Source organism: Carlito syrichta, unplaced genomic scaffold (assembly GCF_000164805.1).
Source record: "Carlito syrichta isolate Samal-C Ts95f unplaced genomic scaffold, Tarsius_syrichta-2.0.1 Scaffold314834, whole genome shotgun sequence".
Lineage (NCBI taxonomy): Eukaryota > Metazoa > Chordata > Mammalia > Primates > Tarsiidae > Carlito > Carlito syrichta.
The window spans coordinates 43,670-57,336 of NW_007258930.1; the positions used below are offsets into that span (position 1 = coordinate 43,670).

Below are 13,667 nucleotides of genomic sequence, written 5' to 3' on the forward strand. Positions count from 1 at the left end.
GACGAGGTCTCCGCCCCCCTGCTCTCTCTGCCCTCCCCCCAGCCCCCAGCCCCCAGCTAGGCTTCCCCGGCGTCAGCTTGGCCCTCGTCTCTGAAATTTCTAAACCCGGGGCAGGGGTAGGGGGCTACTTCCGGAATCGCTGAGAGCAGAGTTCGTAGGGACTGAAGTCCTGCTATTGAAGCCCCCTTCTACAGAGAGGGGGCCTCTTGCACCTTTTTCACGAGCCCGTAGACCCACCTTCTTCCAGGACATCAGCATCTCTCCAGAGTTGGGGCCCTGGGGCCCTGGAGTTGGTGAGGAGAGGGAAGTTCTGCAGCTCCCCCCAGTGGCCCAATTGCCTTTAGGTTCTGGGACCGGGTATCTTAAGTATTGACTGTTAAAGCTCCAGGGGACCTTGGCGACCAGCTACCGATGAGGGAACAGAGCTTCAGAGCTTCAGACCAAAAACTTGAGGGGTTTTGCCCAAGGCCTCACAGCCAGTTGTCGCAGACCCAGGACAGACTCTTAAGGTTTCCAGTTGCCAGTTCAGAGGGCATTTCTTGGCCCAAAGATGAACTCAAGACAAATGCGAAGTCTTCTCCCCTCTCTGAAAGCTTTGATGAGTCATGATTTCTGCATTGGGAGTTAGCCAGACGTCTGTTTCCCCCTCTGTCTTGTTCCTCACCGGACCTCCCTTTTTAGATTAAACTGGGGAGCTCTTTTGGGCACAAAATTGCTTTGTGTTGGTTTAAATCTTCCTATTTCTTCTCGTCTCCCACCTCCAAGGTTGCTTCCGGTGGTGCTGTGTGAAGCAGGTGTGACCTGCAAAAGTTTGCAGAAAAAGACTTGCCACAATGAAGGTTGTTCTGGGAAAGTTCGAAGTGATTCAGATAGGAGAGTGTGGCATTATATGTTTGTTTGGTTTGGTTTTGTGTTTTTTTGCAATTTGAGAACAAGCTGCAGTTTAAGGATCATCTTTAACCATAGTTCAGTTTTCATCTATTTCAATAGTTTTCTGTGCAGTCAGACTAGATCTAACACTACCTTTGAAAGGAAGGGCGGGGGGCATTTCATTATTTTCAAAACACTTCTCCTTATTCGTAGTTTGTTAATTCCTTCTCCCCCTTCCCCAGAGGACTCAGCAATCCTTGAGTATGAGTAGTTAAATCTATCTACTGCTATGACAACTTTCTCTCTCCTTGGTTCACTGTTGGCCAGATTTGGGAGAGCATCTTTTGTTTGATTTCCTGATTCCACTCACTTCCTTAATAGTAGTCAGATTATCAGAGTTGAATACCTGGCATTGGTTGGTTTGCTTAGGAGGAAGTTGACCATCATTTCAAATAGGAAAGGCAACTTTTTTTGTTGGGGGAGGTAGGGATGACCTCCAGGGTCCTCCTAGTGGGTGAAATTGCTCCTGGACCAAAATAGACTGGGTGTGGGAGATTAAATAATATCAAAGTAATATTTTGTATCAGGCCTGCCTTCATTAATATGGCAGAAAATGGTCTTTCCATCGTTTCAGAAGAGAGCTTGGTGTTCTTGGCCTTTTATTTTTTTTCTCTGAGTATTCTTTCCTGCTAGTAAATTAGGCCTGAGGATATTCATTCTTTTCACTGTTGTCCTTTTCATATTGTAGTTATTGATCTTTGGCGTTGGAATGTTAATTTGTAATTGTAGATTATAGAAGTAGTACTACTTGAAGAGATAATTCAGGAAGTGGTATCACATGCACATTTTTATCTCTGGAGAAGTCATTTCCTGTGTTTCTGTAATTGTTTTTTTGGAGAGGCTATTATATTGGAAATAAGGTGGAAATACAGAACTTAGTTTTTATTTTCCCTAAGTTTTGTTGGCTCATAGACTCAATCAGGACAGAGGAAAAGGGCACATAGGAATCTGTGTGATGAAAACATGTTCCCATTCTCATCAAAGGAGATAAGACAAAACAAAATCTTTGAAATGACATTAACTCATAATGTGATTAAAAGATGCCCACATTCCAAGTCTTCCTAGTTTCTCGCTTACTTTAGGCAGAGATGACACAAAAATCAAATGTTTTATTGAGATAAAATAAATTATCCTTATGGAAAAGGACATCTATCCTAAGCTTATTTTCTCCAAACTGAACACACCTGTGAAGCTAGCATTTGGATCAAGAAATAGAACATTGCCAACTCACCAGAAATATCTTGCACACTCCATTCCAATTAGCACTTCTGCCTCAGGTAACCACTGCTCTGACTTCTAACAGATATGCTAGTTTTGCCTGTTTTTGAAGTATCAATGTGTACTCTTGGGTCTGGCTTCTTTCGCTCAACACAACCTTTTAGTGGGCCAAATAATTTGGACTCCTTTTTAAAGATGATGGAAGCAGTTTGGCTTGCAGAAATTAGTTAGTGAGGCATTACTTAATATGATAGAATTAGAGAAAACACTAATGCGACAGAAGCCATATTTATATTCTGATGACAGTCTGGTTAGGGAGACCAAACAGACACAAGTGAAACGTCTAATGTGATAACAGTGTAGGTGAGCAGAAAAATGCTGAGGAGCTTCTTCTGCCATGACAACCCAGATTGTAAGGGGGTACCAAAACAATGTATACACTTTTTAAGTGATATTATCTGTGTATTACTTTTCAGAAGCGTCTGGACTCTGATGGTAACCACTTTGAACAACTCTTGTAATTGCAGAAGTCAAACGGTATATATCGAGTATTGCAATTTTAATACAGTTTTTCCTCTCTTAAAATATGTATACATTTTTATTTGGCACCCTCAGTATTTCACAGTCCCTCTTTGAGGGCCAGCAGCCCCCACAACAACAACAAAAATGAACTGCCTGGTCTCAGTACTGAACTGACTCTATTTGTTTTGCAGCTTTTAACCAGGATTTTTCTTTGTTCACCAGTATGCCAAGATGAAGGCAAGACGTGCCCGCCCAGTAGATGGAATAGAATTTCTGTGCTACTTTTTCCTAGTAGAGAAAGGGATAGAGCAGGAAACATACAGCTGTAATTAAACTGGTTCTCCAAGCCCCAGAGCTGGGATTCATGATTGAATAGTCACATCTCACTTGTATTTATTAGACAATAAATGATAACTGTGGGTTATAATTGAATATTTTACTTATAACATATTTTTCAGTATAAATTATCAGTATAGTATGAATAAGCATAACAAATATATGTGAATATACAGATGTCTAAAAATATATATGTATGATAAATATGCTGTGAAAAAATATAATGAGTATGTAGGTATAGTATATACTACTCTATGTACATATAAGAGATGAGTAGTTCAAAGACAAATTAGACATACCCCAAACTTAATGAAATTAGTCTTTGGACACAGGCAAATAACTATAATGCAATGCAAAAAGTTATAAATGTTAAAAGAGAGGTGTGTAGCGTAAAATATTTAACATTTATTAGGTCCCTTTATGTACTAAATAACGTAGTAAGCATATGGCATTCATTTTCTCATAGGCTATTCTGTAATGTTATGAACTATGCACAGTAGTGTAATTATCCCCATTTTATAGGTCAGAGATATGGAGACTGAGAAAGGATCAGGGAGGGCCTAAAGTCGGTATTTGAGGTGGGCTTGGAGGGTGAGTAGGATCTAGATTTGGGGGAAAAGACAACAAAAGAAGGGAGGAAGGGAAAGACCATAGAGGCAGACTCTAAAGTCAGTGTGTAGGATGAACAGAAACAAGGACTATGTTCTACTTTGGGAACAAAATCAGGGAATTTGTCTGTAAAATTTGAATCATGAAGTAGCTGAGGGCAGACTTGAGATAAAGAAAGCTGGCGGGGCTACCCTGGTCTGACGTGATCTCTTCAAAGCCAGGAACAGAAACGACTCACATTCCTTTAGGCACAGCAAGCTTTGCTGAACTGCAGATGGACAGATAGTGTCACAGTGCAAGATCTGACCCTGTCCTAGGCTCCATGATAAATAAATGGATCAGACTCTGAATACTACTTATTTCTGAAGTTCTGAGCTAGAGCTATGAAGTTTCCTTTCTAGGCCTGCTGAATACTGTACACAGGAAACCAATCAGATGCCAGGGCTAGGTATGAATTCTTGTTATTCTTGTGTGTGAAGAAAAGGATTAATGTTTTCCCAACCTTTGCAGCATGACCAATAGATTCCGCTTCTGTCTGTAACTTGGCTGAGTCATTCATGGAGGTTTAAAAAAATTTTTTTAATAAATATGTTGTCATGTTGGTTAAGGGCCTAGTCATTGTTGTGGACATTCATACTTCTGCAGTGATGTCAGTGAACATAATTTAACTTGTATAAAACTTCTGTCTAACAACAGCTAAAAATAGTTAAATTGGTCACTTTTAAGCAATAACTACCCTGAAGGGGGGGAAAACCACCCAGTCACATGTATGATAGGGACCCTTTAATATGCCTGAATATTTGTTTTAAATAGTGATACATTTTACTTCTAGATTCTTCCATAGTAGATGCTTATTAACCTTTTGGAAGGATTGTGATTTTTGATTTTTGCCTTGCAAATAGCTATTCATGTGGTTTGAGAGTTAGTTATAGCTGGGCTCGGTGGCTCAGCCTGTAATCCCGCGCCTTTGGGAGGCTGAGGTGAGTGGATTGCTGGAGCCCACGGGTTCGAGACCCGCCTGGGCAGCGAGACCTCATCTCTACAATAAATCAAAAAATCAGCCAGGCATGGTAGTGCATGCCTGTAATTCAGGCTACTGGGAAGGCTGAGGCGGAAGGATCGCCGGAGCCCAGCAGGTTGAGGCTGCGGTGGCTGGGAGCGGCCACTGCACTCCAGTCTGGGCGACAGAGTGAGACTCCAACTCAAAAAAAAAAAAAAAAAGAATTAGTTATACAGTCTAAATGACAAAGAATGCTCTTTTCATTTGTCATATTTTACTGTGTATGTAAGGATGAGTTTTTGGGTTTTTTTTAAGAAAAATATCCAACCAATTATTTTGCTTTTATATTTCTGAAGAAGAAGCCTTTGTGTCTCAAACCATGGCCATGTGGTGCTCACTCTTTGCAATTCAGGTAATTAATTCAGCAGTGACATCATAGGGAATGTGTTCATTTTTCCATTTCAAATTCCTCTTCTCAGGATCTGATGGTTAACTCATGTTAAGAACACATTTGAAAAACTCAATTCTCAAAGACATTATGTGTTAATTTAAAACTTTTTCCCCTTTAGCAGTGTAAGAGTGGGGTTTTATTCCAGAAAAGTCATCTAAACTCTGTCAGTCATTTTGATTCTGATTCTGTAAGTTGGTCGATCAGTTATTACTTGTTGAACACAATTGATCAATTGATAACTGAGTAGAAGACACAATGAAAGATAGCAGCAGTAGGAATGTGGCTTTGTATTGTTTAATCCTTATTTTTTATGAAGACAAAAATGTCAAACTTTTAAGGTCTTTTATGCTCTTTATTCCAGCTATACATATATATTTTTACTTTGACTATTCAACTCTGTCTATACCTGTAGCTGTTCTTTTTAAGTACTTGAGTGGGCAAATAGTCCAAATGCTTTTGTAACAGTGACTTTTATGCTGTTTTGACTGACTACCCCTAAAATATATATTTTTTTATCTTACCCAGGACACATATATGCATATAAATATGCAGACATGTACACCCACAAATAACTGAAATAAAACAAATACTTAACTATTAATACATTTGATGTATTCGGATAACTTCTATTTTATTCTAGTTTTTCTAGTTCATTAAAAAATTCCTTCTTTAGGCCAGGTATATGACGCATACCTGTAATCCCAGCACCTTGGGAGGCCAAGATGGAAGGGTTGCTTGAGCCCAGGAGTTCAAGACCAGCTTAGGCAACATAGTACGACTTCCGTTCTATAAAATAAAAAAAAAAAATTAGCCGTTTGTGGCGGTGCATGCCTGTAGTCCCAGCTACTTGGGAGGCTGAGGCAGAAGGATCGTCTGAGCCCAGGAGGTTAAGGCTGTGGTGAACCATAATCATGCCACTGCACTCCAGCCTGGACCACAGAGTGAGACCCCGAATTAAAAAAAATGCCTTGTCTGTTGAATAATTGATGTAATGGACCACCAATGAATTGCATCTCAGTTTAAAAAACACTGCTTTAGAAAGAACTTTGTTGAACTTAGATGCAAGGAACTTTTTTGTTTTTGAGTTGGAGTCTCACTGTCACCTTGGCTGGAGTACAATGGCATGCTCATGGCCACCGTGACCTCCAGCTGCTGGGCTCAGGAGATCCTTCTGCCTCAGCCTTCCAAGTAGCTGGAACTGCAGGTGCACACCATCACGCCCGGCTAATTTTTTGATTGTAGAGATGAAGTCTCACCAAGTTGTCCAGGCTGATCTTGAGCCCCTGGGCTCAGCCGAGCCTCTCGCCTCTGCCTCCCAAAGTGCTGGGATTACAGGCGTGAGCCACTGCTCCTGGAGATGCAAGGAACTTTTAGCATATGAGCCCAAGGCATGGTACTTTCTGAATTTGTTTATGTTTGTTTTAAAAATCTTTTTGTTTACAAATTCATTCTCATTCTGTGTGATTCCATGTAGTTGACCAAGAAAAACCCTAAGCATTCTCCTTTTCCTTGCCATTTTTGATAGTGGCACAGTTCTCTGACCTTTCTGTACTCATTGATGAGTTAATGACTGAGGCAAAGCATATGAAACACTTGTGAGCAATTATTACTAAAAGTAGTGACAGTAAAGTAGGAGGATATGGGAGTTGTATAGATGCACTGAGAAGTGTATTCTAAGAGAGGTTATTGAACTTTTAGTGTTACCCTCTAGAAGTATATTCCTGAAGATTCTGAATTTCCTCAGCAGTCTGTAGTCTGGATCATTGTGTGGAAGGTTCTCAGTGCTGCTTCTGATTTTTAAGTTAGGAATGACTAACTTAAATGAGGGATAAATTCTGGAATTGAACCTGATCATTCTTTTGCTTTTCTACTCCCTTTCCTTCTCCTTTCTCTTCTTTCTTCCTTCCTTGTCCTGTCCATATTTACTACCTGTATTTTGAATATCATAGACATTAATTCAAATTTAAAATGATACTGCAGGCTGGGTGCTGTGGCTCAGCCTATAATCCCAGCACTTTGTGAGGACGAGATGAGAGGCTTGCCTGAGCCCAGGTATTCTAGACTAACCTGGGCAGTTGGTAAGACCTTGTCTCTGCAATAAATCACAAAAACTAGCTGGACATGGTGGCGTGGGTCTGTAGTTCCCGACTTAGAGAGCCGAGGTGGAAGGATCGCCTGAACCCAACAGACTGAGGCTGCGGTGGCCATGAGAGTGCCACTGCACTCCAGCCTGGGCGACAAGAGTGAGACTCCCAACTCAAAAAAAAAGAAAAAAATGACACTGCTGGTTCAATTCACTTAATAAACTTAGGAAAGAATATTTTCATTTTTGAAAAAATTTTGTAAATTATCAAGATAACAAAAGTTCAAATATGTATATTTCTAATTAGATAGCTAAGGGTCTGAATCCACAGATTAAAAAAATCAGGGTTTCTATAGATGGGATCCATAATGTTCATTATGTTATCTTTTCTGAGTGATCTTTGGAAGAATGATCTTGAATCTCTGGAGAGAACACTCATTTGTTTTCATATTTTCAATTGGTATAACTCAGAATGGAACCTCTTTTATCTTATTGGTGATTATATTACTTGAGTAACATCTGTATATGTTAATGTTCAAAGTAAGTATGTTAATATACCCGGAATTAGCAACATTAAACCTTGGGAGTGCCCAGGTAATATACTAATTAGTAGGTATAACCTCTCTAACTTTCTGCTCCACATTTCAATAATGAAGCATATCTCAGCTCTGTTCCCATGTAACTCCTGTTGTAAGTTCTGTGAACCTGTCAGTTTCACTGAATGAAGTTATGCCACAGAAATGATCAACTATACCTTGTTAGGACTATAATATAGTCCCCTCCAGTTTCCATTTAGAGAAATAATACTGTACACATCCAATACATTTCCTCTATAATATCCTTCAGCTTCAAGGCACATGTTTGCACTTTCCTCTTGTTAAAATTGCAGACGAGAATAATTTTGATTTATTGGTGACATCTAATATAGCTGTGTTTATATTGTTGCCAATAAAATGACTTACATGATTGGTTTTTGTTTATACAATCTTTTCTGAGGAGTCAGTCACCTGTGTTAGGACAAGGTACATTCTGCTTATTAAAATGAACTCCTGGGATCTAAGAACATTCAGCTCTATCTGTCCTTGATTGAATTGCAAAATGTGCTCCACACTGCAGCCGTGCATGAGAATAACTTATATTATCTATCAATAGATTTTTCATTTCTATATTCTTCTGACTACAAAGGCTGTAACCAGAGAAGCCCATGAGAATAGCATGGCCTATTAATGATCAAGGCAGCCATGCTGAAAAGGCAGCATTAATGAAATTATACAATCATAAACCCAAAGAGAAAAAATAACAAGAATCAATAAAAACTCGATTTTAGATGGCTTAGACATACATATACATTTCCTAAGTTCATAAAGTGAACGCACACACACACACACACACACACACACACACACACACACACACACGAAGCAGATTTAGGAGCAGTTTGTTTGCTGACCACTATTTTGTGCCTCATTATCATGTTTTCTATGCAGGATAAGAAATGCTTGTGGCATAAGAAGAGGAAAATGTAACAAAGGCTAAATGTAGCCTAAGGAAATGAAATGATGTATGAAAATTAATAATTAACTGGCTCATCAGTTGAATTATGACTCTAGATGAGTCTATTAATGATATTTACTAAGAAAGGGCCTTTGGCTGTAAATAGGCATTATGGAAGTCGTGTTTTTGAAATTTTCTTGAATGGATGAGTTAACATTGCTTTTTGTTTGTTTAATCTTTTGATCTACGAGGAATAGTGCCTGGAGCCTTGAGTGGAAGGTAGGGTCATGATTTTATATTTTGATTAAAGTCATGCTTTTTCAGAAAACTAGTGGAATTATTAAATGGTTTTGTGCCTTAGTTTCCTTAGGGGTTAAGTAATTTCCTCTCTGACCTGATTTACAGGAGTGTGTTTTAAGAGTTTCGAAAGTGTTTAAAAGGAAAAATTTATTAACTTTCATGTTTACTCATATTAGTAGAATGGCCATTTTCATTGTGTGAACCAATGGAGTAGTAAAACTCTAAGTATGTCAATGTGTCAGATCCCAAATACCCCAAATTTATATTTCTGAAGAGTCTTTTCTTTTTCTTTTTCTTGTTTCTTTTGTTGGTAGCCTGGGATAGAATAGTTGAATGGAGGACAGAGGTGAAGATGCTGGATAGTCTGATCAATTTTTTAAATAGAAATGTTATTTTTCAATGGAATTCTTACCGGTTAGTTTTTTGATACTGATTAGTTGTAATTTTACTTTTTTGGGGGCAGTGTAAAAAAATACCTAACCCTAAAATTCATTCTTCTTGGTTAGTATTGCCTATTAGCACGTTGTTGAAGGGAAAGCCTTTCTGTCAGTTTTTTCTTGGATGGAGATGATGGAAATTGCTGTTGTTTTTGCTTTCATGTCTACCCAGTCCCCCTAGATTTAAGTGCTATTAGTATAAAATTTATATATTTATTTTTGATTATGGCAACTGGGTGTTTTAAAATAATCTTTCTTATTTAAATTGTCTGAAATAAAAGAATTTCAAGAGACCATAGTGAATATATTCAACCTCCTCAACCTTTTATGGCTGAAAAGCTGTAAGTCCCAAGAAGTAATAAATTATTTTCCAGAAGTAGAACTCAGATACCTTGACTTTTTGTGTGCTCTTTTCACTCTGACTCTGTATGTGTCTTTCTTAAAAGTTGGCAGTATATCCTTTTTTCTTACCAAGTGAACTTAGAATTATATCTTGATCATCGTTTGGCCTAACTATACAAATTTTATAAATAGATAAAATTGATTTTTATATTCTGATATTTAATGCTGGAAAAATATGTTGGCACAATTAATGTGAAAACTGGAATACTAGGCATATTTTCATGTATAGTTTCTTTTATACTTGTCTTGAGGCTGGCTTTGCTCAGTTCACATACCATTGGCCTGTTGGTTTTTCTTTATGGTATTAACACTGTACTTTCTGGCTGCTGCTTTTTCAGTAATAAAATTTAAGTGCATTTTGTTGTTGTTTTTACTTTTAACCTAAAACCATTTAAAGCAGGAGTGCAGTTTATAAAAAATAAAAATAAAATAAATATTCAGTCCAAGACGGGCAGGTGTGAGTGCCTGATACTTAATTAAGTTCTCAGTGCTTTAATTATTTTTCCTTCTTGCAGACTCACCTTCTTAATGATTGAGCCTAATGCTAAGTACCTCCTTATGTGTTTTTATCCAGACTTTTGATGAGAATTCCTGCTTGTATATGATCTTGCTGCCAAAAATGACTCCCTTATTTTTAAAAACCTGGAAATGGGCACAGTCTGCAAATCTGCAGACACTTGTCACTTGGACCATGATCTTAGTGACTCATATTTCCAGTCATGTTGAACAATTCTTCATTTTCAAAAAAATTGCCAATATGACACATTTCTTTTGCCCTTTTTTGGTTGCTACTGAATAAGCGCTTTCTTTTGCAAGGTTCAGAGTGCTCAGAAAACACTATTTTATCAATGGGTGGAGAATAAGATGGCCAATTTTATCAGAAAAACTACAGAGACATTAAAGGACTCTTGCTCATGATCAACCAATGAATGAATCAGCACACTGCTGGTAACACACATGATTTCTCTTAGATGGACAAAACATAAAAGGTATTGGAATTTTTCCAGTGTAAAAGAAAAATACAACCACTCTTATTTCAGAGTCTATTCATTACTGTTCCATAAACAAACTTAAATGATGCGGGTTTGGGTAATTTGGACTTATTTGTCCATTCATTGGGACTGTAGTGGAGGGGAGGGCAGGAGTGAGTCTTGACTTAGAGGACTATGATTGAGTGTTTCCTAGGACTAGATGGCATGGCAGTATTAAATGTCATGGACAGATGGAATTCTTAGTAAAACAGAATTGGTAAAAATGAAGAAAACTTTCCAAACTTTGTGTTATTAATTATTGTTGGAGTTCCTCAACATAGGCATGTACAGTAAACTTTGCAGAAGGCATAGTGAGTGCTTGAATTGAAAATTATGCATTTTTGATTTTATAAAATCAAAATGTTATGTTGTGACTCCATGTAGGAGAACTCGTGTGTTATCCAGAGAAAGGATTCTTTCTCTGGTTGATCATGATAAAGAGTCCTTTAATGTCTCTGTTGTTTGTCAGATGAATTTGGTTGTCTAGTCTTCATTCATTGATAAACTAGTGTTTTCTGAGCACTCTAAATTAGAAAGCATTTATTTTTTATTTCCTAAAATAAAAAAGAAACTCTTCACAAAAATTTTCACTCCTTGTTATTCTTTCCTTGATGGTGTATGGAGTCATTTGTTTGGGAGTTGAATTGAAAATATTTGCCCAAGACTTTGAGTAGATCATATTTAAAAAAGTAGGAATCATCCAGCTGGGAATATCTGGTGCTACTGCCTCATAATCAGTATTTTTTTGTATTTGCTCAGCTTTGGCTTTTTCTCATGGCTATCATGTTTATATAGAAGATTATTGTGACTGTGTCTGTCATACATTTGGAGTAGTGTCACAGCCATGCCACTTAGCTACCTCATTGCATACATTTTGGGGAGCTGTTGGTCAAGAGAGGAAAGGGCCTTCCTTAGTGATTTGGAATTGTAGAGTACTGACATCATCACCTGCGAGTAGATGATGATGTCCTGTGATCATGTCAGGACATCATCCTTAGTGATAGGAAGCTTAGTGGGACAGTTCATTTTTTAGGAAGGGCTGTTCTTTATTTCATAGGTATTCTGCACAGCTTTTTCCTGTTCTAGGATCTTGATGGAAGGTCACAGTATTGTAGTATTGATTCTATTTCTGTCCTTATAACTCAGGATTAATATAGAACCAAGACTCTAATGCTGCTGTGAATATTTGAATATAGGGTTATATGAAAACTTTGCAATAGTCCCATGCCTGGATTTTTATATTCTGTAAATATTGGAATTGTGGAAATAGTGGAGTGAAAATCAGAGATGGTTTTATGTCCCCATAGTCTTTTTTGGAGGCCATGTCTGCTTTGTGTTTGTTTACTGGAATGTTTGAAGCATTGGTCTTGGAGCTCATGAAGGTGGTGCTTTTGGGTTTCCCAAGACCCATTATAGCAAAAGTAAATTGGTATGGAAAGATCCTTTAGGGAACAAAGTAGGTTTTATTATTTATTTGCAAGCTGGCACCAGTTGATTGGTTGTAGTTGCCAAGAACACCGTATTGAGAAGGGCTCAGTGGCAAACAAAACAATGCCATGATCCATAATCCAAGTTTAGCATGAATGCAGAAGGGGAGGGCCTTTTGCCTGCCAATGAACTGTGTATTTGATGACCCTTCTCTACATAAAAGGCCATTTTGCTAAGAGTGCTTCTTTTCTTCCTGATATGAATGCTACACAGGTTGAAAACTCACTGTATCTAATTTTCGTTTTTACTTTTAAAAATGCCTGCATTTATTTTTTTAAACAGGCTCATAACCCTCACCATGGATAACTTATTGGACTTTGCCTGAAAGGAGTCATTAGTGCCACTGGATATTTGACCACCCTGGCCACAGGTTTTTCAGAATGAATGGAAGGTCATGCAGCATGAATCTCCACCGGACATTGGTAACCCCACAGGGGCCTGGGATGGTCAGTGGCCAGCACATTCTTCCCATTCGAGCCCACTCGGGGACTCCTGGCCCCTCGCCCTGTGGCAGCACACCAAGTCCTGCTATTGGAAGCCTTGCTAACAGCCTCCCTCTCAAGATGCCCTCGGGAAGAGGGATGGCTTCTCAGAACAACATGACTGAGAGCCCCATCCATCTGCCTGCCTTGAGCCCCAGGAGACAAGTGCTCACCAATGGGAAGCCGCGATTCCAGGTCGCCCAGTCTGGAGGCATGTCAGGGTCACACACTTTAAAGCCAAAGCAGCAGGAATTTGGAAGCCCTTTTCCTCCAAATCTTGGGAAAGGTAGGATTGTCTTTCTGGGATTTTTTACAGATGGAAACTATTTTTTTTTTCTCTCCTCAGTCTCTGCCAGCAAATCCTATGGAAAAAGACATGATTTGATGTCAGGGTCAAAGTTGATGGTTTCATAATGATATATAACTTACTGGATGAGGGATGTGTGTGTGTGTGTGTGTGTGTGTGTGTGTGTGTGTGTGTGTGTGTGTGTGTGTAGGGAGGTGCTGGGGGCAACGAGACTCCTCATGGGATTGTGGAACAGAGTTGAAAGTCTGACAGAAAGATCAGAAATAGGTTGGGTGGTGGTGGCAGAAGGATAAGAGCTAGTTTAGCAAGATCTTGCCTGGCTCCTTGGGAGCTGAATTCTGCAGGTCATGGAGGAGAAGGATGACTGAAACTGTCCTTATGCTAGTGCTTGAAGAAGGGTGGAGTTTGGAAGGAGTAGAATACAAAAGGCAGAAGTTTTAATAACCAATGTGATGGGGAATCAGTACATATCAATGATAAGGAAAATTATTTTAAGAGCAAAGTCCATAGTTTTTATAATACAAGAAGGAAGCAAACTAGATGAGAATAATGAAAAGATGTATTTTGTGCTTGTGAA

The 13,667-nt window shown here is 38.7% G+C and overlaps 1 protein-coding gene across 1 annotated transcript in view; it reads left to right on the forward strand.

The window, feature by feature from the left end:
* The window catches only part of GLIS3 (GLIS family zinc finger 3), a 471,312-nt gene that overhangs the window by 2,037 nt on the left and 455,608 nt on the right, over positions 1 to 13,667 (forward strand). Inside the window, exon 2 of the mRNA XM_008072048.2 lies at positions 12,584 to 13,069. Coding sequence (XP_008070239.1) covers positions 12,682 to 13,069 — 388 coding nt within the window. The 5' untranslated portion in view covers positions 12,584 to 12,681. The remainder of the gene's footprint in view (positions 1 to 12,583; positions 13,070 to 13,667) is intronic.